Genomic DNA, 24,232 nt, shown 5'->3' on the forward strand with positions numbered 1-24,232 from the left:
CAGCCCGCACGGTGGCGCTAACGATTTGTTTGGCTTTAGGCATACAACCCCACGAGAAGGAATGCTAAGGTAGCTATAATTCATTCTGTAATGATTTCAAAAATATGTTTTCGGATACATAACACGATAAAACAGATCAGCTGGGTTGCTTTTGTAATAAAACATAGTTAGATTAAAAACTGCCTTTTGCTAAATTACTGAAACGTTAGCGTAGCGTCATGTGTTCGCCAAGTAAACATGCGTTGAAGGGTCGGTAGTGCAACAGCTACAATAATATGAAAAGGTGAGGCAACCAGCATTCTACGTTTATCATTCGGTGGGTAAAATGATAGAATTAGCTACGTAGTTCACGTTTCATCTGTGTCTAGCAGCATTATTGCAAAAGTTTAGTTAATTTATACACATTTTAGTAACACCTGAGTGAAATATCAAAGTGCAAGCAAGTGATAATAGAGGCTCACAAAACCACAGAGAAGGCTGTAAGACACTCAGCAGTAGGAAAGTACACATTTAATCGTGTATAGAGGCTCTGTGGTGCCTAGATAAAGCTGCATTACGTCTCAGTTTGCCTCCGTCACGCTGTCTTATCACGATTGATCAGTGTCATGTCAATTAAGTTTTGAATCAATGTCTTCCAGCTCGAGTGAGAAGTCCACATGAGGTGATGCTGCATGTGTTACGCTGTCCTCTGAAGAGGACTCGTATCTCTTTACAATGGATGAGTCTACGTGGCTTCTGCTCCACCAAGCCTCACATACTTCAGGGCGAGGACTCCACACAAACCCGCCTGAACCCCCTTAACATCCAGATGCTGTCAAAAGGTCTTCACGAACAGATCTTTCGAGGGCTGGAGCCAGAATACAGAGAGGAGGCTGTACAGCGCAGCATAAGGCACTTACAGAAACACCAGCTGTGGGGAAAGGACACCTCACTGTTGCCCGATGTCGACCTGAAACTCCCCAAAATGTATGGCAATGACATTGACGAGCACTTCTGTCACTTGGCCCAGACACAGAGCCTTCCCTACCTTGAGGCTGCCACCAAGCTGAAACTGGCAGATCTACCACCCATGCCTCAGGAATGGAGCTGGGAGGTCGGCTGGACACGCTATGGGCCCACTGGGGAGAGTCAGAAAGTAGATTTTCCAGATGAGTCAGCTCTCGTGTTTGATGTGGAGGTGTGCACAACAGAGGGACAGTGTCCCACTCTGGCTGTTGCTGTTTCTCCAACCAACTGGTAAGAAATGAGCAAAAATGGGACAGGGTTGTATAGAACAATCCATTCATTTGCTTTATTCTTATGTTGTTGTAGTTGTTTCATACTTAAAACATTGTGTCTTCCATTCAACAATTGCTAACAATAAAAAGTTTTAAAGATAACTGGTACGTGCCTCAGTGATCTCTGTGTCCTATTTTTCTAGGTACTCATGGTGCAGTAAGCGTCTGATTGAAGAGCGATACTCCTGGTCAAACCACCTGACCCTTGCTGATCTCATTCCGCTAGAGACACCTTTCAACTCTGCTCGCCCTCCAGGGGGTAAATGGAAGGAGAGACTGATTGTGGGCCACAATGTCAGCTTTGACCGGGCTCACATTAAGGAGCAGTACCTATTAAAGGTTTACATCCTATTCCTCACATGTCGTTTTTACTCCTCACTTTATAAAATCCTTTGGTCACTTCTTTTTGTATGAATCACTATAATGCCCAGTAGCTTTTGTATGTTTGTATTCGCTTCCATAAGGGTTCAAAGGTGCGCTTCATGGACACCATGAGCCTTCACATGGCCATTTCAGGGCTAACCGGCTTCCAGCGCACACTGTGGATGGCCAGTAAGTTGGGTAAAAAGAGGGGTCTTCAGGAGGTCAAGGAACACATTAAGAAAGCTGGGAAGAAACACGAGGGCCCAATGGTTTGTCCTTTTCTACTACAGTTCACCTACGTAATATTTTGAGGCTATCATTTGGTATTTGGAAGGCTCTTGGCATAAGTGTGACATGATGTTGTGTGCACAGATCGGCTCCTGGGACTGGGTGAATATTAGCAGCATTAACAACCTGGCTGATGTCCATGCTCTGTATGTGGGAGGGCCGCCACTGCAGAAAGAAGCCAGAGAGACCTTTGTGAAGGGGAGCATGACGGATGTCAGAAACAATTTCCAGGTCAGATATGTGGCAAAATGTGTGTCTGATTAATGTGAACCATTTGTTAGATCTTGCATTTGGCCTGAATGGACACTTAGGCAAAATAAATGTGATTTTGCTGACACCTACAGGAGTTAATGCAATACTGCGCCCTTGACGTTAAGGCCACACATGAGGTCTTCACAGAGCAGCTGCCCCTCTTCATGGAGAGGTCAGCAAATCCCAACCCAAAGCTATTTTATAGTCATCTTTATCTTCTGTGTACAAATGTACACAACACAGCATTGTATAATTGTGTTGTCTCTGCTGTGTTTTTATAAGGTGCCCTCATCCAGTGACGCTTGCAGGGATGCTGGAGATGGGTGTGAGCTACCTTCCTGTCAATCAAAACTGGGGGCGATACCTGGAAGATTCTCAAGATGTTTATGAAGAGCTTCAGAGAGAGATGAAGAAGTCTCTAATGATTCTAGCGGATGATGCATGTCAGCTTCTGGAGAATGACAGGTGAGACCAGCACTGATTTATGTCAAGCTTTGAAGGTTCTTTTAAAAGCATTTACACTGCATAAGGTTTGTGTGTTTATACTAAGATACAAAGAAGACCCCTGGCTTTGGGATCTTGATTGGGACGTGCAGGAGTTCAAGCAGAAGAAAGTTGCAGCCAGCAAGAAGAAAGGCTCCAAAAAAGCAGATGACAAACAAATCGCCACTCCTCTTCCAGACTGGGAGGAAGGTCTGAGCTCAGACACTAATTCAGAATATTTGTGTAATTGGTATGATATATCTACTAGGGGTGCAACGATACACAAAATTCACGGTTCGGTTCGGTTCGATACTTTGGTGTCACGGTTCGATATTTTTTCGATACAAAAAAAATGTTCATGCCTTTTTAATTTGTCATTTATTAAAATTATAAATATATATTTTAACTCAAAAGTACAGTTTTTAAATTTAATGTTGCTGAAACAAAAGTAATTAAAAAAATAAATATATCTCAGGGCTCTCAAAATTTCAAAATCCCTGGTAGCCCTTCGGGCAGGGACTCTTCAGTTTTTGGTAGCCCAAAATAAATGTAAGTAGCCCGAATAAAAAAGAGAGCAATTTTTTGATTGATGTTTTGTTTCCTTTACAATATTATACTTTAATGTATAATATTGTAAAGGAAACAAAACATCAATCAAAAAATTGTTGAAAAACAAATTACAACATGTATAAAAATTACAATCATCAACTCAAATACTTGGTTCTAATTGAACAGAAATTTCTATGAACTTGTAAGAACTGTGTAGGACATGAATCAGTCTGTGTCAGATCCTGAATTTGAAATTTCCGCTGAAGTCACGGGTAAGAAACAAGTGGAACCAAGATCTAGGCCATTTGCTTTTTGAAGTTTGCAAAGACTGCTAAATTTTGCCAGTGGTAGTTCACTCTTTGCAACATAGTACGCTGTTCTAAACAGATTTTTCAGGTTTGTTTTTAGTATGTTATTTGCAATTGGTGTTTGTTCTGGGAAAGATATTGCAGACTGAGCAATAATGCATTTCTTGCATTTCTCATGGCTTCTAATGGGGGCCTTTCTTAAAATGACTGGTCCCAGTAACAAAGGCGCTTGTCGACTCAGAAATCGAGAGAAAACCAACAACACACCCGGCAGAACATTATGTTATTTACACGGGTGCACATAAGTGGTCCGCATGTGCGCATTCGCTGTCAAAATAAAAGACGCGCGCACCAGATAAGAAGTTGCAAGACGCGTTTGCGTCCATATAAAAAGCACTGTTTTTGTCCGCTAGAGTGGGATTTTCACGGCACATTCTGCACCACATCTCTGTGCGTTCATCATTTGTTTGAAGCCAGCTCACCTCCTGCAACCACTTTTCCGAGAATACGCGCTTCTTTTGTGGTTCGGACTCCTTCTGACATTTCTTTGGAGGTAGAGAACACCAAAGTAATTGCTTAAAGGAGCTTCTTCGACATCTTTAAGAGTTTTAAACAAATGTCTGTCCTCCTCCAGAAAATCTTATGTATGCAAACACGCGTTGCAACTTCATATCTTGTGCACGTTTTTGGGGGGTTTTTTGACAGCGAATGCGCACCTGCGGACCACTTATGTGCAGCCCCGGTTATATAGCTCATCATATTGCAGCCACAGAAATTCTTTTGTCCATGAAACCATAAAGCTGCACTTTCTTTTTGCCTTATAGTCTGATTTGTCATAACTTCTCCGTTTTGTGGTAAGCTTTTCTTTGGCTGTCACTTCTTCACCCTGACCTCTCTTATTTGGCTCAGCAGAACTAAAATATATATCCTGCTGCTTTTACACACACACGCATAACGGTCAGCGATTCTCTGCACGATCAACCTCTCACATGTTTAAGCTTGCTGCGGGAGATTTCACTTGTCATGTTTGCATAGTAAGCTAACGATTGATAAGATGATGTCAGAGGAATTGGTGCGCAAATTATCATCACTCACCAATCAGTGCTGTCGCTCTCTATACACAGTTCGCGCGATTGCAAAGTGAAAGCAAAACACAAGCGCAAATTCAAACGCGATTTCAATATGTCACATATTGACAGTGGCTCACCGATGCCAATGACATAATTACCCGGCTACATTTCCGAAAGAATGCAAAAGCATTGACATATATTTCTCCCTCCTACAATAGCCCGATGGGCAGGGCAGAGATAGATTTTGGTAGCCCGACTGAAAAAAATCGCTAGCCCCGGGACATCGGGCTAGCGATTTTGCAAGCCCTGTATCTGATTGAGGAATCACTCATCTTTGGAAAAGAGAGTTTATTACAGAGAAATGGCTCTTTCCAAAATAAAAGCTATACTATACGCTTCTTCTGGGCTATATTCTCAGCAGCATATTGTAGCGGGTCAGGGCTGTTCGGGGTTCTGTTTGTACAGTTATGTTTTGTTTATGTTGCCATAGTGACGGGTGACGCCTTTTCGCTGCGACGGTGTGTCCTTCCGGGGTCAGAGGGCGCCCTGTGTGTTGTTGTTGTTGTTGCTGTGCGTTGCGCGCTGAGCAGTTAGCTAGCGGCAGTGTTCTTCTGCAGATGTCAATAAACGGCTGTGCTCCCTGGCTAGCTCACGGGAAGCAAGACCAAACGACACATCCGTCTCCTCGTTGTCTGAGCTCGCCACATTGGTGTCAGAAGTGCGATGATGGTGGCACCCCATGTTCTGACCCGAGTGACTTTTCCCCCGCCGGTCGTGACCGGCCGGTGAGCCAAAAGAAGGCACCTGGACATTTGCAGGACTTTGTGTGGGGCAATGGGGTCGTCGGGGACGACTGACCCCTTAGGTGGGGGCTGTGTAGCGGGTCAGGGCTGTTCGGGGTTCTGTTTGTACAGTTATGTTTTGTTTATGTTGCCATAGTGACGGGTGACGCCTTTTCGCTGCGACGGTGTGTCCTTCCGGGGTCAGAGGGCGCCCTGTGTGTTGTTGTTGTTGTTGCTGTGCGTTGCGCGCTGAGCAGTTAGCTAGCGGCAGTGTTCTTCTGCAGATGTCAATAAACGGCTGTGCTCCCTGGCTAGCTCACGGGAAGCAAGACCAAACGACACATCCGTCTCCTCGTTGTCTGAGCTCGCCACATTGGTGTCAGAAGTGGGATGGTGGTGGCACCCCATGTTCTGACCCGAGTGACTTTTCCCCCGCCGGTCGTGACCAGCCGGTGCGCCAAAAGAAGGCACCTGGACATTTGTAAAGTGAAAGCAAAAAACAAGCGCAAATTCAAACGCGATTTCAATATGTCACATATTGACAGTGGCTCACCGATGCCAATGACATAATTACCCAGCTACATTTCCGAAAGAATGAAAAAGCATTGACATATATTTTTCTTCCTACAATAGCCCGACGGGCAGGGCAGAGATAGATTTTGGTAGTACGACTGGAAAAATCGCTAGCCCCGGGACGTCGGGCTAGCGATTTTGCAAGCCCTGTGTTACAGGCATGGCCCTTTAAGGATGAAGCCTGATGGGAAATGTATTCGGGATGTGTGTAGCGGGACTGCCTGGTGTGTGTGTAAAGAGAGAGAGCGGAGCAGGGGAAAAGTAACGGTTAGCTACAGAAGAGACGAAAAGAAAATAAATAAAAGGAATATAATAACTCCCTCGACAGCCAGAGTTGTGTCGGCGATGCTCGCTGTGAGTAAACTGTTTCAGCCCACTGTACGCGGTGTTCGTGCCTTAGAGAAGAAATAAAGTTCGGTGAAGCAGTTTCCTACGCCTCCTTCGATCTTTTTGCTAGCGGAGTTGACCTGTATAGTAAGCTGTTGCCGGCTACGAGTCAGTTACGGAACCTTCAAGTAACTGCCAGAGGTTTCCTTATTACGGTTCGGGGCAGCGGATCTGGCGTGGTAACACCTGTATCTGATTGAGGAATCACTCATCTTTGGAAAAGAGAGTTTATTACAGAGAAATGGCTCTTTCCAAAATAAAAGCTATACTATATGCTTCTTCTGGGCTATATTCTCAGCAGCATATTGTAGCGGGTCAGGGCTGTTCAGGGTTCTGTTTGTACAGTTATGTTTTGTTTATGTTGCCATAGTGACGGGTGACGCGCTCTCGCTGCGACGGTGTGTCCTTCCGGGGTCAGAGGGCGCCCTGTGTGTTGTTGTTGTTGTTGTTGTTGTTGTGCGGTTGCCGCGCTGAGCAGTTAGCTAGCGGCAGTGTTCTTCTGCAGATGTCAATAAACGGCTGTGCTCCCTGGCTAGCTCACGGGAAGCAAGACCAAACGACACATCCGTCTCCTCGTTGTCTGAGCTCGCCACATTGGTGTCAGAAGTGGGATGATGGTGGCACCCCATGTTCTGACCCGAGTGACTTTTCCCCCGCCGGTCGTGACCGGCCGGTGCGCCAAAAGAAGGCACCTGGACATTTGCAGGACTTTGTGTGGGGCAATGGGGTCGTCGGGGACGACTGACCCCTTAGGTGGGGGCTGTGTAGCGGGTCAGGGCTGTTCGGGGTTCTGTTTGTACAGTTATGTTTTGTTTATGTTGCCATAGTGACGGGTGACGCCTTTTCGCTGCGACGGTGTGTCCTTCCGGGGTCAGAGGGCGCCCTGTGTGTTGTTGTTGCTGTGCGGTTGCTGCGCTGAGCAGTTAGCTAGCAGCAGTGTTCTTCTGCAGATGTCAATAAACGGCTGTGCTCCCTGGCTAGCTCACGGGAAGCAAGACCAAACGATACCTCCGTCTCCTCCTTGTCTGAGCTCGCCACAATATTAAACATATCAGGTCCCCATAAGGAGAATCATGTGCTAACGGCGGTCTAAATGACTCGGGTAAAGTTTGTAGCATGCATGCTTGTTGTTTTTTGTGCTTCCACTTGTCTTTGCACTAGGATGATGTCGGCGTAAATGTGCAGTCATATTCGTTGTGTTCCCACTAGTGCTGTCAGCGTTAATCTCGTTGAAATGACGTTAACGCCACAACACGGCAAATCTCCGTTAACGAGCTACCCCTGCATGGGGCTAGACGGCCAACACGTTAACGAGCTAACTGCGCTAACACACTAGTTCCCACCCATGTAATTGAGCATTGCGTGGCACATCCAACATACTGTTTTACTTTAGTCCATGACGCGCTTACCTTCAGGGTCATACTTCACATGAAAACCAAAATAATTCCAAACGCTTGCCCTGCGCTCTTCCTTCTGACGATGCTGTCTGTGTTGAACGCTCAGTGGATCTGCACTCGACAGTGCAGCCTAGGCGGAGTAGTCGAACACAGATTCACTGAGCGCTCAACACAGACAGCATCGTCAGAAGGAAAGTTGATAAAATAAATTACAAATTTTGTATTGTTCATATATATGCATACCGAACCGAAAGCACTGTATCGAACGGTTCAATATCGATACGAGTATCGTTGCACCCCTAATATCTACAGTGCACACAGACTATTAATAAAGTAACAGATAATTCAGTTGTGTTATATTAGACCCAGGTCCACCATCTGAAGAAGAGATGGAAGGCCCTCGCCCCAGCCGGCTAGCTGTTGAGAACCTAAAAGAAACAGTGAATCGACTTCCAAAGAGAAGGCAGCATCTACCTGCACATCCAGGGTAAGATCGCTCTCACACACACCACGGAGCCATTTCCAGTTCTGTTTCCCACTGATGGTGTAAGTCAGTTCTTTTTCCTCATTTTCTTCTTTAGGTGGTATCGTAAGCTGTGTGAGAAGATGTCTGACGACAGCTGGTCACCTGGAGCCAGTCTGATCAGCCTGCAAATGCGACTGACACCTAAACTGATGGGTTTGACTTGGGATGGTTTCCCCTTGCATTACACAGAGAAACACGGGTGGGGGTATCTGGTACCTGGACGCAGGGATAACCTTGATTCCCAGGAGGAAAACGCCGGGCCCGTGTGTCCCCACAGGTGAATCACATACTGCTCTCAAAGTAAAAACATGGCAGGGTGCTTTCACATCATGACCTGATCTTAGCAGGACGATCATTGATGGCTGGAGATTTTTAACAGTGTATTAAAGTTTTGTTGTTTTTCACAGAGCTATTGAAAGTGTGTACAAAGAGTACTGTGAGCAGCATAGCAAGGAGCGACCGGACTATCTGGACTCAATCCCTTCAGATGACCTCATGTTAACAGACAGCACGGTGTGGACAAAGGTACATAATATACCATCATGTTTGGAGAATTTTGCATAGAATATTGCAACATGCTTCAAACAGATACCACATGCACTACAGACTGTTGGAATTTGCAAAAATCTTTCATCAAATTTAGACCTTTTCTTCAGTATCAACAGTAATACATGTGATTGCGGTTGGAGTTGATTCATCGGGGCTACGTGCTCTGAACGGATAACACATCTACCTTAATAATGTTTTTTTCTTATTGTCATGTATAGGTGGAGGAATTAAGTTCCCTGGAAAGCCAGATGGAGGAAAACGCCCTCAGAATGAGAAAAAGTGCAGAGAAGAACAAAAACAGGGTGAGTGCACAGGCTTGTAAGTTTAAATTACACCTATCGTGTCAGGTTTAGTGTTTCACTATGATTTGTTTATAACATACTTTGTATTCTTTACCAACAATAGTCTACAGATCCACATTATATGAAAGAGGGGAGTCATTGCCATTATCACCATGGAAACGGCCCCTACAATGATGTCGATATACCAGGTTGCTGGTTTTTCAAATTACCTCATAAGGTGAATTTATATTATTAATATATATCATAGGCACAGTGTTGTTCCACCAAGCTATTTTTACCTTGTGACCAATTATTTGTGTTTAAAGGATGGCAATCACAACAATGTCGGCAGTCCGTTCTCCAAGGACTTCCTGTCCAAGATGGAGGATGGCACTCTGAGAGCAGGAAGAGGTGGCACCAATGCAACACGAGCTCTGGAAATCAACAAAATGATGTCTTTCTGGAGGAATGCCCATAAACGTATAAGGTACTCCCATCAGAGTTAATCAAAGTAATTCAATAACAAATAAACTTTAGTAATGCTAAAAGGTCTTCTCGTAGTTCTCAGATGGTGCTGTGGCTCAGAAAAGTAGAGCTTCCCCGTTCTGTCAGCAGGTTTGTCTAATATTTTTAAAAAAAGAAAAGATTGATTGATTAGAGATAAAGTAATGAGGGTAATGAATGTAACATTTCCCCAAAGACACAAAGATTTTGATGAGGAGGGCCAGTATGGTGCCATATTACCTCAGGTCGTTACTGCTGGAACGGTAACACGTAGAGCTGTGGAGCCGACGTGGTTGACTGCCAGTAATGCACGGGTAAGAAGCAGAGCCGACACGCTAATCTGGATAAGTCTGAAAATACTGACCAGACACTAGAGCAATTCTGTATGGGCTTTATTCTGTGTCAACAGCGGGATCGGGTAGGCAGTGAGCTAAAGGCCATGGTGCAGGTACCACCTGGATATCACCTGATAGGAGCAGATGTAGATTCACAAGAGTTGTGGATTGCCGCAGTGCTTGGAGAGGCTCACTTTGCAGGCATGCACGGTATGACAGGTTTGGTTCTAAAGAAATCTACAGAAGGAGACTTTATGTGTCTTCCTTTAATGATAATGCTGCATATGTCTCTCTGGTTTAGGTTGTACAGCATTTGGCTGGATGACCCTCCAGGGAAAAAAGAGTGAAGGCACTGACCTGCACAGCCGTACCGCTGATACTGTGGGCATCAGCCGAGAGCACGCAAAGGTGTTTAACTATGGACGCATATATGGCGCAGGGCAGCCCTTTGCTGAGAGGTTGCTCATGCAGTTCAACCACCGCCTCAGTCAGACAGAAGCTGCCAGTAAGGCCAGACAGATGTATGCCCTAACAAAAGGTATACGCAGGTAAGTTCAACGTAGGGGTGGGTTTTGATCATCAGTTTTCCGATTAAACTCGATTCTAGCTTGAATAACGCGATAACGATTCATTAAAATCCTGAATTGATTCTTAAATATAAATTTATTTTGTCCGAAACGCCAGAATCTCAGGTTAAACCTCACAAAATTTTGACAACCACCAAACAGCTAAAAACGCAAATGAGAGCAGGTACACGGATTCAGCATGAAGACCTAAACACAAAGTGCGGAACCGCCGACGGATAAGAATCAGTGAGATTTTGGCTTTCTCACCCGACTGCACGTACACGCCGTCATGCCGACAGCTCACAGATTCTGATGCGTCGGTGGGTCCGTGCATTGTGTTTACGTGGGGTTTTTTTGCGGTAGATTCTGGAGCTGTAGGCTTTGTCTCTCTCCAACCAAATTTGACTGAACCAGCAGCAAAAGAAGATCCAAACTACGCTTCACATTTCGCTTCACATAAACATCGTCATGTATTCCCTCTTACTTTTGCTGTTTTGCTTCCGCCACGGTAAAATGACACTTCGTGCACAGCTCTCTCTCTCTCAGTGCACTTCAAGAACAGTTTCTTATCTAAAAATCTGTTTTCTGCATTATTCGCTTGCTTATTACGCACAAGTCTACCGTTATGTACAGCGCTGTCGGCCGCTGTTTTTTGTTTTTTTTTATTTAAATTTGACTTCCGACAAGAAAGCCTCATTTCTGCTGTTCAATATTGAAGACATTTAAACTTTTTAAAATTTTGCAAAGTTGCAAAACACTTAACTGTGTCTCTAATTAAACCTGCGTAACTTTGCTCTGCTTCACTTCAGCAGCATCAGGTAATGTTTATATGTTGATTAATGGTTTTCTTCTGTTTTTGTTCTACTGCACAATGTTTAAGGTGGTAATCTGCTATAAAAAGACAGGTGTTTGTATTTGTCAGATATCATTTGTCAGAGGACGGCGAGTGGCTGGTGAATGAACTGGGTATAGATGTGGAGCGGGAGGAAGATGGAAGCGTCTCCCTCCAAGAATTGCGGAGGATCACTAGAGTGGCTTCACAATCGTGAGAACGCAAAATACAAACATTCACAAGTGCCTGGCTTGCAATAACCCATTTACTGTCCCTGAATATCCTCCTCTCAGGTGCTCTCCTCTTTAATTTTGCTTTTTTTGTGCTCCTGACACCATCTCAGTTCTCGACGGAAAAGATGGGATATTGTTGGGAAGCGTCTGTGGGCTGGAGGTACTGAGTCGGACATGTTCAATAAGCTGGAGAGTATAGCCCATTCAAAGAACCCGGCCACTCCTGTTCTAGGCTGCAGGATCAGCAGAGCACTGGAGCCCAATGCGGTTAAAGATGAGGTGATTGACTAAAGCTGGCAACAGGAGTATAATATATATATATATGATTTAATCTGAGTATTTAAAGGGATATGCATGTTTTGCCAATACAACAAACGACCAATGCATTACTCAAGAGGTCAGTCAGAGTGCTCTAAATGGCAAAATAAACTCTTCATTAATGTCTCCTTTCAGTTTATCACCAGCAGAGTGAACTGGGTGGTTCAGAGCTCTGCAGTGGACTACCTCCATCTGATGTTGGTGGTCATGAAGTGGCTCATTGAGGAGTATAACATTGATGGCCGCTTCTGCATCAGCATCCATGATGAGGTGCGGTACCTGGTCCGCAGTGAAGACTGTTACCGAGCAGCTCTGGCACTTCAAATCACAAACCTCCTTACAAGGTGTGCTCTTAGCTGACCGTATATTCTCACTGACAAACTGTGTGCTCTATAATGGATGTTACTGTGTTTCTCTTCCTGCAGGAGTATGTTTGCTCATGCTTTAGGCATGCAGGACCTTCCCCAGTCTGTAGCCTTCTTCAGTGCAGTTGACATTGATCAGTGTTTGAGGAAGGAGGTCAACATGGACTGTGTGACTCCCTCTAACCCCACAGGTGTGGAACGAAAGTATGGTCTACCGCCTGGTGAGTTCTGCACACCATCACCAGCCTTCTTCCAACATTAAGAGTAGTATATTTATTATACAAATGTTTCTTATACAAAGTGCACAGGAAAGACAGGACAGCTTGTCTCATTACAAAATCTAAATGTAACAAATTCAGACGCAAGAACATGCAATTTAGCTCTAGCACTTAAAGCTACAAAAATGCTCGTGTACAGACCAATTTGTTTTAAAACAACACCTTACAAAAGTTGGACTAAACATCTCTTTAAAATACAATAATGTATATGGAAAGTAATTAAATCCACCTCTTAGCATGACCACACAGTATTCAGTTAGTCTTCAAGAATTTTAAGAAAATCAACAGCACAGCTTGTTTATCACGAGAATTCCTGAAAGGAAGTAAATCAAATAAGTTTCAAATTTCTAAATAAGCCAAATTAGAAATGACTATTTTAATGTAATCAAGACAAAGACAGATATAAACTGTGGTTGGAAATGCAAGAAGGCTTTTTGATAAAGTGAACTTGAGGAACACAATCAGAATACTAAATAATGTGTGCAAACTTTCCACAGGTGAGGCCTTGGACATCTACCAAATCATCGACATCACTAAAGGCTCTCTAAACAAAGGGAGATAGCTCTTTGTGGACCAGACAGCTTTTATTCCAAACATACAACTGCCAGGACTCCATTCACCCGCTGCTGCAGTCTGGACGTGTGTGCGTGTGTGTAGCAGTGGTGCCCAGTATGACCTCACTGTTTCCTCTTCTTCTGTTTGGGTTCTTGTGTCTCGGTGGTGTCCTGTGACTCTGTGGTCTGAGAGCAATGGAAGAACAAAGACAAACAAACAAAGAGATCGTGTTGAAGGGAAAAATGATCTACTTTTAGCTCAGAGCATTCAAAGCATCAAGCTACATGCACATTTCAACCGTGGGAACAGTGTGGATATGGAGTCAGTTTTATGGACTCGTATAATAAAGTAAAAGTGGAGAGAAGAGGCTGTTGTGTATGTTGAACAGTATTGAAGCTCCTGTGGAGCTGAGCTAGCGCTTACCACCTGACTGTCATCCTGTTCCTGCAGGGCTGCATCCAGAGTAGCGGCATTGATGCGGAAATCTCTCGAAGTGCTCAGCTTCATATACTGCATCAAGTTTACCTGGAAAAACATGCAGCTAGATTTTACAGTGTCCAGAGGCCTGCAGAGTTTTAAAAAAATGTATATATTTTCTCAATATTTACACAAACCTTTGATTTCTTTGAGAGTGTGATGAGATACTTCTCATACTGCTCAATGCTGAAGATCAGGTTGGGGATAGCTTTAGTCTCACGCAAAAGTTTTGCCTTCCAAGAGGAAAAACATAACAGACTTGTTTATATTTCTTTGTATGCATATATTTCATTATTCTAAAAACAAAATTTGTATTGTTCAGTCCTCATTCATTAAATTTACAAGAGGCCTTACAGAAGCACCGGTGTTCACGTCATTCCTTCTCTTTTTCTTTTTGTCATCTGCACCTCCACCACTGATGTCTCCACTCTAAGAGGAATAAAAAGCATCTTGTGTCATTTCTGTAACAACAAAACATTAATGCAACGGAGCTGGACAAACTGAACCATGCTAATACCTGAGCATATGTGATAAAAGAATAGCACTGTGGTGTTAGGTGGGAGCCAGATAGTTTGACCTGCAAATATGAAAGAGTTAGTATGACGTTAGATCTATACAGGAAAATTTGAGCTAGGTGACAGTAGCTTGGACTCACCAGCTTCTCAAAGCGAGCTGGCAGCGACCCGTGCTGGCTGGCACACACCTGGATATACTAAAGTAAAATGAAGATAATGTAATGTTACACTCTGCAAGCTGCCCTGACATTTTCACTCAGAACATCAAGTTGACAAATACACACATATTTGACCAGCGTGGTGAGGATGGTATACGTGCGGGTCAGTTCTCTTAACAGTGTAACGGTGCAGGTGCCCAGCAGCAAGGCCGTCTGGACCAGCTCACTTAGCGCTGTTAAGAGAGTCCCAAGCTGCAGCGTCACTGCTTTCTCAACTGGGTCCTGCCGACCTGCAGTCTGTGTGGCTTCACCTACACATTTATGAAACACAGCATCACTTGCATTTTAGCCCCACTTGCTGACAAATGCATCTCTTCCTCCTCAGCATTAATCAAAGTGAGCATCAGTGTGAAAGGCTTCTTACCACAGCCCAATTTGTCAGAAGCTGTCTGACTTTTCTTCCTGGCAATAAGCCAGTCCACTTCATCAAGCACTCTGTCAACCTGAGACAGGACCAGCAGCTGGGACAAGACATTAACATGAAGAAGAAGGTGAGCAGGATAAGCAAAGGCATAACTCTCACAGCCAGTCAGTCAGAAAACCAACACTTACTGCTGCTGTTGAAGCAGTTTTCATGTTGACAATGGCAAAATTGGACTGCTTTTCCACCTCCACATCCTGAGACAGGAAAACAAAAGAAATCAGTTCACAAATGCACTTTAATGTGGGTGTATGAAGGTTACAGTCATCAGTGTACTGTGGGAAAGAAACTTGGATTTAAAATAGTCTTGTTTAACTTGTTTGATCATTAAATTCTTTCATATGAACTTGAGTGACATTTCATTCTTAATCCATAATGTCTGAAATGATGTTGGCCCAGCTTTGCAGCTATAACAGCTTCACCTCATCTGAGAAGGCTTTCAGAAGGTTTGGGAGTATGTTTATAAGAATTTTGAGCATTCTTCCAGAAGTGGATTTGTGAGGTCAGACACTGATGTTGAACAAGAAGGCCTGCTCGCCATCTCTGCTCCAATTCATTCAAAAGATGTTCTCTTGGGTTTAGGTCAGGACTCTGAAGGCCAGTCAGATTCTCACCAAACTGGCTCATCCATGCCTTTATGGACAGGTATGGAGTCATGCAGGAACAGAAAGGGGCCAGCCCCAAACTTTTCCCAAAAAGTTCGGAGGATGAAACTGTCTAAAATGTCTTGGCATGCACCATACCACCGCCAAACCCAGACTTGTCTGATGGATTGCCAGACGGAGAAGCCTGATTTGTCACTCCAGTGAACACGTCACCACTGCTCTAGATTCCAGTGGTGACGTGCTTTACACCACTACATATGATGCTTTGCATTGCACTTGGTGATGTAAGGCTTGGATGCAGCTGTTTGGTCACTGAAACCCATTCCATGAAGCTCTCTACAAATCTTCCAGAGCTTATCTGAAGTTTGGAGGTCCGTAGTGATCAATGTTGAGAAAGTTGCCGACCTCTGCGCACTATGTGCCTCATTATCCGCTGACGCTGCTCTATGATTTTACGTGGCCAACTACTTCCCAATCCCAGTCATTTTTTGATAAAACACCAGTAACAGTTCACAATTGAATATATGCTGGCAAGGAGATTTCACAGCTGGACTTGTTGCACGGGTGGCTCCTGAGAGCAACCCTTTCTCTCACAAATGTTTGTAGAAGCAGTCTGCATGTCTAGGTGCTGGATTTCATACAGCTGTGGGCGTGGAAGTGATTGGAACACCTGAATTCAATGATCTGGATGAGTGAATGAATACTTTTGGCAATATAGTCTGTCGATCAACTCTAGCTGTGTGTGCAGTTTTATATAATTAAATGAGTTGCAGTAATAACAGTATCAGTATAGTTTAATGCCAAATTGTGCTCTGAACACTGCAAAGAAAAATTGTTCGTACCTGATCAATATCTCCCAGTACGCTGTGGATGTCTTGGCAGAGCTCCAGCAGTAGGCCTACAGGACTCTTATAAAGAACATGAAGGTTGAAGAGGAGAGAGAGCAGCCCCTTACAGAAGGCAGAATCCTCTAAAGGGAGAGAAAACCCCCACACACATACACACACATCAGGAAATGGCACCTAATATGCACCTAATATAGACACAGAGGTTAAGTAAACTATAACTTACCAAAACTGGTCTCTTTGCAGATTTTCACAGTCCACGTGATCATCTGAACAAACTGTTAATTAGATAATAGTGAATTAGAACAGGAGTATGTTAATTTGTTCGGTGGAGTGCATTTAAAAATAAATTTACCTGCTGGGAGGAGGGCTTTAGCTGGCGCGAGAGTACGCTTAGGATGCTGATCAGAAGCTGAGCCTCTTTGCTGTTAAAGTCTTCCTCACCGCCACTTAACTGTGTGAACAGCGCCCTCTGTTGACGGGCAAAGAAAACTGGATTTTAGCAAACATGTCATACTTAATAAACACAGTTTTCTTGTATTATTTAGTGTTAAATCAGAAGCACCTGAAACTGTCGGATGTAAAAGTAGTTCATCTCTACAACATCGCCTTCGTCATCTTGCTCTGTGCCATTTTCTGCATCATTTCAAAGAAACACATAATGATTAATTCCTGTATATTTTTTGTTGCTACAAAATGTACTGCTTTTTCACTGCTTGTCCAACCCATGGTAGAGAGCAGCTGGGCCATCTTGTTTGGGTAGCGTTGTTGGCAGGTTGTGAAGATCCTGAGCAAACCCTCCAGACACAGCTGAGACAAACTGGAGCGCTTCTCCTTCTTTCCCCCCTCCTCAACCACGCTGGGGATGTTTGTGTAACGCCACATCAGGACACTATAAAGAGACATAGACAGAGATCGTTTATTCTCATTTTTGGTCCTATAAGTATTATAATAAACAAATCGTGTGCTGTCATTTAGCCCAAGAGATTTCTACCTGGTCATGTCACAGAGGAAGCGGAAAGTCTTGTCTGCGTTCTGTCCATCTGGGCCGTCTGTGTGTCCCGTTTCATCCAGCTGCTGGATCTTCTGCACAACCACGCTCAGTATATAACGCACAAACTCTCCATTTGAACGAAGTACTGAGAGAGCCTCCTCTCTGCTCTGAGTGTTATCCCTGCAAAAGAAGATTTGATCTGATTTACCATTTCTAATTCTTATCCATGGAATTTGACTTTCCAAGTTTGCATAGTATTTCTAATTAGCATTTTAATGAATAGATTTAAACAATCAGAGTGCCTACAATTAGCTGCAAACTATAAATAACTGATTTTATTAAATTCCACAGATCTAGTAGTAGTCCATGTAAGCAACGCTAAAGAAACCATTTACCTGAAGAGCACAGTGATTGATGTTGATATGATGCCCATTGAGAATAAACTGCGGGGGGTCTTGTGTGAGGGCACCCGACCCTTTCCAGACTTCTCCTTCAGGATCTCAGACAGCTTGTGGTAACGGCTGAACAGCTCGATGATCTCCTCAAAGCACCTTTTACTGCAAGAAACGGGGGAAGATACAATGGTAAATTATAAAAAGAAATCCTCGCTGCATAATATGGCATATGTTTTGTATGATGCATAATTAAATTAGGATGATTAACTTTGTTAAACTTTTATTTTGGTAAAGATCCAAGTATTTTTGTGTTACTTCAATGAAATCAGCTATAGGGGGAGTGCTGGCTCTGTGTATCAGTCAGTAAACGTAGTGACCTGAACAGTTGCTGTGGGTTTATAAATTCAACTGTGTAACACAACAACACTTTCTCAAAATGCACAATTCAAAAACAGGTGCTTGTTACCTGTAGTTGGCTTTGATAAAGTTGTACTCCATGAGGACCTCATACACTCCCATCACCAGCACAGCATAGATATTATTCTTCACTCCAACACTGGATCCCATTGAAAACTCAGCCGACTTGTCCTGATCAGTATACACACATTATAAGACTTAGCAATATTGGAACAGACCAAGGTTCAGAGCCAACGTAAAAGCAAGGAAGAGCAGAATAATCTGAAATCTGCTAAGGACAAAGAAGCTGCTTGCTCTTGATCTCAAGACATACCAGTTCAAAGTCTTCTAGTTCGCACTTGATCATGCGTCTTGTCATACTCTCTAGAATAGCATGTAGGTCCGACCGGTATCCTTCCTCCTCTTCCTCATCACCATCACTGTCATCGCCATTGGGGTTGGCTGACTGGCGTGTGTTTTGCAGCCACATCAAGCAATGTACAGTACAGCTCAGCAGATGGGCCTGAAACATAACACTATTTATAGCTCGCATATCAGTCGAAATAAAACAACTTGCAAATATGGTACAGTGCACACAAGAGTACCAGAGGCTCCTGGAGGTAGACTTGGTCTCCGTGAGCAGTGATGCATGGTTCCAGTTTCACTGGGGGCAGGAGGTCTTGTTCAGGCTCGTAGTACCGCTTCAGCTAAGGACAAGCAAGCTTCTGATACATCATCAAGTCCATTATAACTAAGACAGCATGCAGTTAACTCATACATATACATACCTGTGACAAAAGGGTCTGCATGATGGAGCTTGCAAGTTGCGAGTTACGACGAAGAACATCAAAAAACCCCTTAAAAACCACAAGAATTTTCTTTTTCAGTATGAAAGTAACATTTTTACAGCTAAACCATATCTATACACATAAATAACGAAAGAGTAGAGGTTAACTCAGATTCGTTTTTCCCTTTAGGGATCACCACAGCAGATCATCTGTCTCCATCTTAGCATCCACCTCTTTCACACCGTCCCCCTTCATGTCCTCCTTCACTACATCTATGAACCTTCTCTGTAGTATTTCTCTTTTCTTATGCCTGCCAGCTTCATATTCAACACCCTTTGTAAAATGTATCCACTAACTATCCCAGGTTCACGTCTCTAGCCCTTTCTTCACACTGATAAACATAATAAGACATGACATTAAAAAAATGCTTCTGACCTCATAGAGCATGAGGCGCACATCAGCCTGCTGGCTGAGGCAGCGACGCAGACTGCTGAGGATCTCCAAGCAGAATGCTTCATTGGCAGCTGAGTTGTATCGCGAGTGAACATCCACTTGGATCTATGAATTGTAACAGAAAGACAAACCAAAAAATTAGACGGTTCCACACCTGCAGAGTGTTTCTAGCACACTTTCTAGAATCAAGTATGTAAAGTATACAGAGTTTTACTGCAACTGTACCTGACTGGAGGAGATTGCCTGGCTACACTGACTCGAGGCCAAGCTGCCCAACACTTTGAAGTTCTTCAGAAGCAACAAGAAGCCTGTAACTGCAGACTTCCGACCATCCAGTTGGCTAGTAGAGTCAAGTAAGGGGGTTGGTTAGTATAAGCCACCCTTCTTTAATTGCACTTTAAAGCTGTGTTAAGAATAAAGTAACACAAACCTGGAAAACATGGCCTTGCGAAGAACTAAAATTAAAGCATCTTTTAAGGACATGCTGACCTTGAGCAGGGGCTGAAGATTAAACAGAAACCAACGATTACACAATAGAAACCTCTAGAGCATTTATGTGTATCTGTTGGCCTGTTTAGGTACCTGGACAGCTTTGAGTAGACCTTGAACGGTGGCCAAAGGCAGGTATGACAAGTGGTCAAACGTCTCTGTCACCTTAGAGGATGACTCCAGAAGGATCATTGGGGCAGAGACCACAATATCAGAGAAAAGGTCTGAAGAAGAAAAAAAAACATTAAAACACAAGAATAAAAAACAAACAAACAAAAAAAAAACTGTCAAAACATAGTCTATAAAGTCAAAAAATGCTGCTGTGCATCTATAACTTAACCCTGCTGTCTAGAGGTTGTGTTACCTAAGAAATGACTGACAGGTGAGGCTGTCTTTGTGACTAGTCGATTTAAGACCTGCTCCAATATCTCTCCCCTGATAGGCTCATGCATCTGTTAAAGACATAAAATACACAATATTTGCATGACATTGAAAATCCTTTATTTACAATACTTCATAGCATAAAATTTTAACAAAAAATGTTACCTTAAAGCCCTGGAGTAGCACCTGTCCTCCTAGCTTACACGCTTGTTGAGTTGGTGTTCGGGCTACAGCTAGAGAGCCTTCTGTGGTCTTGCCAAATGGTCCAGGTTTGGGTCCAAATGCATCCATCAGGAAGAAGCCCAGCTGCACTAGCCCTTGGGTAACATGATCCCATCCGAACACACTATACGGATGGAAACGTAGACCTCATGTGAGAGGTTAAAATACAAATACTGTTTGTGTTGTACCATGTCATTTATTTTTGTTGAGGGTGTAGCGCGGTGTGGTCTGCGGTGCCGCTGCAGGGGAGGCGGATAAACTTGAGGGGCATCCGCAATCACACCTCGTCGGCATAAAGAGTCTGTACTGGGTCCTGTCAGTTGTTGTTGTTGGTATGTGTTGGGCTGTGAGCTGCGGAGCTGCAGCTGACTGTGTGTGTGTGTGTGTGTGTGTACAGCAACCGCGAGAAAAGTGGTGAATAAAGTATGCTGAACAGCATGTACATGTCACCGTGTGCTTGCTACAGTGCCTTTATCCGGGGAGCCTGAACAGCCCGGCCCTCCTCCACTCCCATGCCGTCGGGGAATGCTGGTGGGGGTCGCGGCGGTGTCAGCCAGGACCAGATCCAAGATTCTCAATCACCTGCACCCCACGCTCGATCCGGTCCTGGAGTTCTTCCTGTTGGCGGCGTGACACTGCCGCCTGCTCTCGCTGTGTGGCTGTCAGCTCTGGTCCTGGGTCTGCCGTGGCCCCCCTCCTGGGTTTTGGCAGGCTGTGAGCTCTGCAGCTCGCAGCCTGACACATACCAACAACAACTGACAGCACCCAGAACAAACTCTTTATGCTGGAGAGAGGTGATTGCAGATGCCGCTCAGGTGCGTCCCCCTCCCCTGCATCGGCACCACAGACCACGAGCTGCCACAGAGGGGCATTACCTTATTTTGAAAGAAATCATGGAGAAAGAAACACATCAAGTTTTTCTGTTGAAGGTATCAAATAGAATACATAAATCAACATTTTGCTCTTCTTACCTGTTCTGGACTGTATCCAGTATCATCTGAGCCACACTGCAGTGCCCGGGTAGGAGGTCCTGTAGTAACTTTGACCCCTGTTGTAGCTGCTCGTCCTTGAAGCTCTTGATGATGGCCCCTTTCAAAAGTTCAAATACCTTCCAAAAAAATCATCATCATCAAAAATGAAATGATTAACACAAATGAATAGGAAAGATAACATGAATTAAGACTCTACTGAGTACGGGAAGTAGTGTGTAGTGTAGATTTCTAACCTGCTCTTCATAACGCTGGATACGTGCCACTGAGAGCAACAGGGCAACACTGAAAGGACACAAGTCTGCATACGATGTCTGCCAAAATGAAAATCAATATCTATGACACAGACTATCCGTACAAATATAACAAACAATTCTCAAACTATTAAAACAACAAACAGATGAGCGATATTATACATAACCTTAAAGCCTTTAAGAAATTCCCTTGCAAGCTCATGGTCTAGTCTTATAGCAAAGACTATGTGGAGGATAGCAGTGCCCTCTACATGCCTTAGCTGGTCCTGTGGAATAGACTGAACCTCTAGATCCAGGCTGCTGAGAAGCGGATGTACAAGTTAAAAAAAACAAACAAACAAAAAAACAGACAGTCAGTAAATGGAAAGTTTACAGAAAGATGTATTGTGACTATAGTAAATCCCACTTGCAGTATATGAAACACTCACTCTCCATGTTTCTGCTCCTCTTCTTGGCGAGCGTCCTGCTCCTTAAAATAACCTACGATTCCGTCCAGGACTTGTTTCTTACAACCCTAACAGACAAAGAACAAGACCGGCATTTAGATGACTAACACAAACAGAAACATAATGTGTTGTTGAAGACACACTGTCACACACCTTTGCAGACAAAAGCAGCAGCTGGTAAACCAGCGGCGGGATCTCCTGCAGATCTAGTTTGTTGAACATCCTCAATACTTTCTCCACCACAAACTGCAACTCCTCTGATGACAAAGGCACATCCCTAAAATGAGGCAGACACAGTAAAACATTTTAAAAGGAACTAAAAAAATGTAAAATACACCAATATTGAAATAAATTCTATTATGATGGAAACAGAAATATGTTAAAGCATGCAATGAACTTAAAATAACAAAGTCCTACCTAAACATGGTTGTCAAGTGGATGACACACTGTGGATCCCATCTGCATGAAAAAGACCATGTAATGTAAATAAAAATATTTTTCAGTCATCTGCAAATCATTTCATCTCTACATCACAAACTGGTAATTGGACTAAAACAGAACATAAGACGTTGGCACTGAGGTACTTCATCATAATCCCTTTCATTACATGACCATGTAATTTCTAATAAATTAGGCATGAAGGCATCTAAATAATAAAATACTGCCAAAATACTACAATATATATTAGCATATCACTATATATATCAAATGCGACATGTCCTCACCTGCTCGAGCAGAGGCTGTTAATCAGCTGCTTCTTATACTCCTCACCACTGAGTTCCCCTAAAGTTATAATAAAAAATTGTGTTTTAGACCTTATAGATTGTGACATATGTGATATTAGGTTAGACAACAATGTTGATCACAAAGTACCTTTGCCATAAGACAAGGCTTCACATGCTGCAAGTGCAGTAAGAACTGTAGGAAACAGTTCCAGAGATTTCCCACTGCTCATTTTCCCCACTTTGATGGCATCAACAAAAAGAGACCCCAGTGTTGCAAGAGATGGCCCGGATAGTGTATGAGTCTGTGTATTAGATTAAAACAATCATTCTCATTCATATGAAAAAAAGAAAGTGTCACAATATATTTCTACTTATCTAATTCAAGTAGTTATAAATGATAGGATTGCAAGTCAGATCAGGACAAAAAAAACCTGTTACAAGCACAAAAATCAAGTAGACCCAAAAGCGTAGTTCCAAAACACACTTATTTGATTTAATCAACCAGTTACATGAAATCAACATATTTGGATATAGCGTACATCAAATCTATAATAACTTCTGTATAACATAAATACCTCCAGCATAAGCAACCCAATGATATCTGCTGCCACCTCAGTCTGAAGATCCCCAGACTCACACAGAGGGATGCAGTGCTGATACAGGAGAAGTCTACGATTTGCCCCAGCAGTGGAGCTGGGTGGAGAACCTAAACAACAAGCACAAACTATACATTTATTACATACCTTATCATCAAGCAGAAGTTATGCATATATGTTAAATGATTCTGACATGGTGTATGAGTGAATTATATTACCTTAGCTATCTTGCGATGTTTCACTTACAAGAATGAATGTGTACAAACCTTTAAATATGCCCTTTATTATGGTCCCAACCTTCTTGCCCTTCAGTGCACTATTGGTAATCGTGTTGGTGAGCTAAACATTGTGTGATAGATAGTAAGAGTATTTTATAGGTAAAACAGACATGACTTTGGAATTCCAAATGTGTCGCCCTTAGTTTGTAAAATAACTTACCTGGTCATCGGTCAGGGTTGAAAGGTATTTCTGTAGTTCGGGGATATTTTCTTCATCTGACAGTGAGACAATTTTATCCATTTCTGCTTTCATTGTCCACCCACAGATTGACACAAGTGGCTAGCAACTGTAGAATAAGCTAGAAATCTATCTCGTAAATCTCAGTAAGTTTATGAACGTTATTATTTTTATTTTACTTCTACTTATCGATTATCTAGTTGCATTTAATCCTGGGCATCCTGTTTAAATTAGTTGAAGGTAAATTACTCAGTAATATTATAACTTTATCGCTGTTGTGTTTCTAAAAAGTTTCAAGCGAACTTCCCGCCAGACGACACTTCCTGTTTTGCTTTGTGGTTGCCATGTTCAACTCAGACTCCCTCAATCACGTTATAATCCAGGTCACATTCCCCTGTACGGCAAAATGCGTATAATGTAAAAAAAAATAGTTTTCCAGTAACTTGGAATAATATGCTAGCATAACACAATTTCCATATAGTTTCATATCTGAACG

The 24,232-nt window shown here is 43.2% G+C and overlaps 2 protein-coding genes across 5 annotated transcripts; one reads left to right on the top strand and one right to left on the bottom strand.

Annotated features, from left to right (window-relative positions):
• polg (polymerase (DNA directed), gamma) lies at positions 1-13,906 on the top strand. Of its 2 annotated transcripts, none has more exons than XM_086298253.1 (23): positions 1-69; positions 639-1,236; positions 1,421-1,616; positions 1,742-1,909; positions 2,013-2,159; positions 2,273-2,352; positions 2,463-2,645; positions 2,731-2,873; positions 8,093-8,216; positions 8,311-8,532; positions 8,663-8,780; positions 9,023-9,106; positions 9,210-9,323; positions 9,412-9,572; positions 9,647-9,700; positions 9,786-9,903; positions 9,999-10,134; positions 10,226-10,472; positions 11,413-11,535; positions 11,666-11,834; positions 12,009-12,217; positions 12,299-12,459; positions 13,014-13,906. In XM_086298253.1, the coding sequence occupies exons 2-23, from the start codon at positions 665-667 to the stop codon at positions 13,076-13,078; spliced, it is 3,594 nt and encodes a 1,197-aa protein (XP_086154379.1). In that variant the 5' UTR covers positions 1-69; positions 639-664; the 3' UTR covers positions 13,079-13,906. The 2 variants fall into 2 exon arrangements, with proteins under 2 accessions (XP_086154379.1, XP_086154380.1); XM_086298254.1 differs by lacking the exon at positions 1-69 and adding an exon at positions 95-283.
• fanci (FA complementation group I) lies at positions 12,497-24,087 on the bottom strand. Of its 3 annotated transcripts, XM_086298252.1 has the most exons (37): positions 23,719-24,084; positions 23,547-23,619; positions 23,260-23,390; positions 22,833-22,986; positions 22,685-22,742; positions 22,377-22,418; positions 22,113-22,236; positions 21,942-22,027; positions 21,681-21,813; positions 21,496-21,573; positions 21,242-21,378; positions 20,214-20,394; positions 20,032-20,119; positions 19,761-19,891; positions 19,609-19,679; positions 19,404-19,518; positions 19,161-19,283; positions 18,726-18,794; positions 18,543-18,644; positions 18,272-18,460; positions 18,008-18,129; positions 17,542-17,703; positions 17,147-17,326; positions 16,878-17,044; positions 16,718-16,788; positions 16,508-16,624; positions 16,379-16,430; positions 16,150-16,277; positions 14,834-14,899; positions 14,646-14,742; positions 14,348-14,532; positions 14,204-14,260; positions 14,066-14,125; positions 13,903-13,977; positions 13,686-13,781; positions 13,495-13,596; positions 12,497-13,256 (listed from the first exon to the last, which is right to left on the bottom strand). In XM_086298252.1, the coding sequence occupies exons 1-37, from the start codon at positions 23,809-23,811 to the stop codon at positions 13,194-13,196; spliced, it is 3,978 nt and encodes a 1,325-aa protein (XP_086154378.1). In that variant the 5' UTR covers positions 23,812-24,084; the 3' UTR covers positions 12,497-13,193. The 3 variants fall into 3 exon arrangements, with proteins under 3 accessions (XP_086154378.1, XP_086154377.1, XP_086154376.1); XM_086298251.1 differs by having other exon boundaries at positions 13,224-13,596; positions 21,681-21,810; positions 23,719-24,087; XM_086298250.1 differs by having other exon boundaries at positions 13,224-13,596; positions 23,719-24,086.
• Positions 24,088-24,232: the final 145 nt, after the last annotated feature.

This window comes from Aulonocara sp. 'chitande type north' Nkhata Bay, linkage group LG7 (genome assembly GCF_057382095.1).
Source record: "Aulonocara sp. 'chitande type north' Nkhata Bay isolate Kocher_YH1m ecotype deep benthic linkage group LG7, A_spYH_male_GT1.1, whole genome shotgun sequence".
In the NCBI taxonomy this organism is placed as follows: Eukaryota; Metazoa; Chordata; class Actinopteri; order Cichliformes; family Cichlidae; genus Aulonocara; species Aulonocara sp. 'chitande type north' Nkhata Bay.

Excerpts from the sequence above, each read along its gene's own strand:
- polg (XM_086298253.1), top strand. The coding sequence starts at position 665 with ATGCTGCATGTGTTACGCTGTCCTCTGAAGAGGACTCGTATCTCTTTA. Across the intron at positions 8,781-9,022 it reads ACAGCACGGTGTGGACAAAG|GTGGAGGAATTAAGTTCCCT; the intron begins GTACATAATATA and ends TGTCATGTATAG. Across the intron at positions 11,835-12,008 it reads CCAATGCGGTTAAAGATGAG|TTTATCACCAGCAGAGTGAA; the intron begins GTGATTGACTAA and ends GTCTCCTTTCAG.
- fanci (XM_086298250.1), bottom strand. The coding sequence starts at position 23,811 with ATGAAAGCAGAAATGGATAAAATTGTCTCACTGTCAGATGAAGAAAAT. Across the intron at positions 18,645-18,725 it reads TGCAGACCCTTTTGTCACAG|CTGAAGCGGTACTACGAGCC; the intron begins GTATGTATATGT and ends GCTTGTCCTTAG. Across the intron at positions 18,130-18,271 it reads AACTAGAAGACTTTGAACTG|GACAAGTCGGCTGAGTTTTC; the intron begins GTATGTCTTGAG and ends TATACTGATCAG.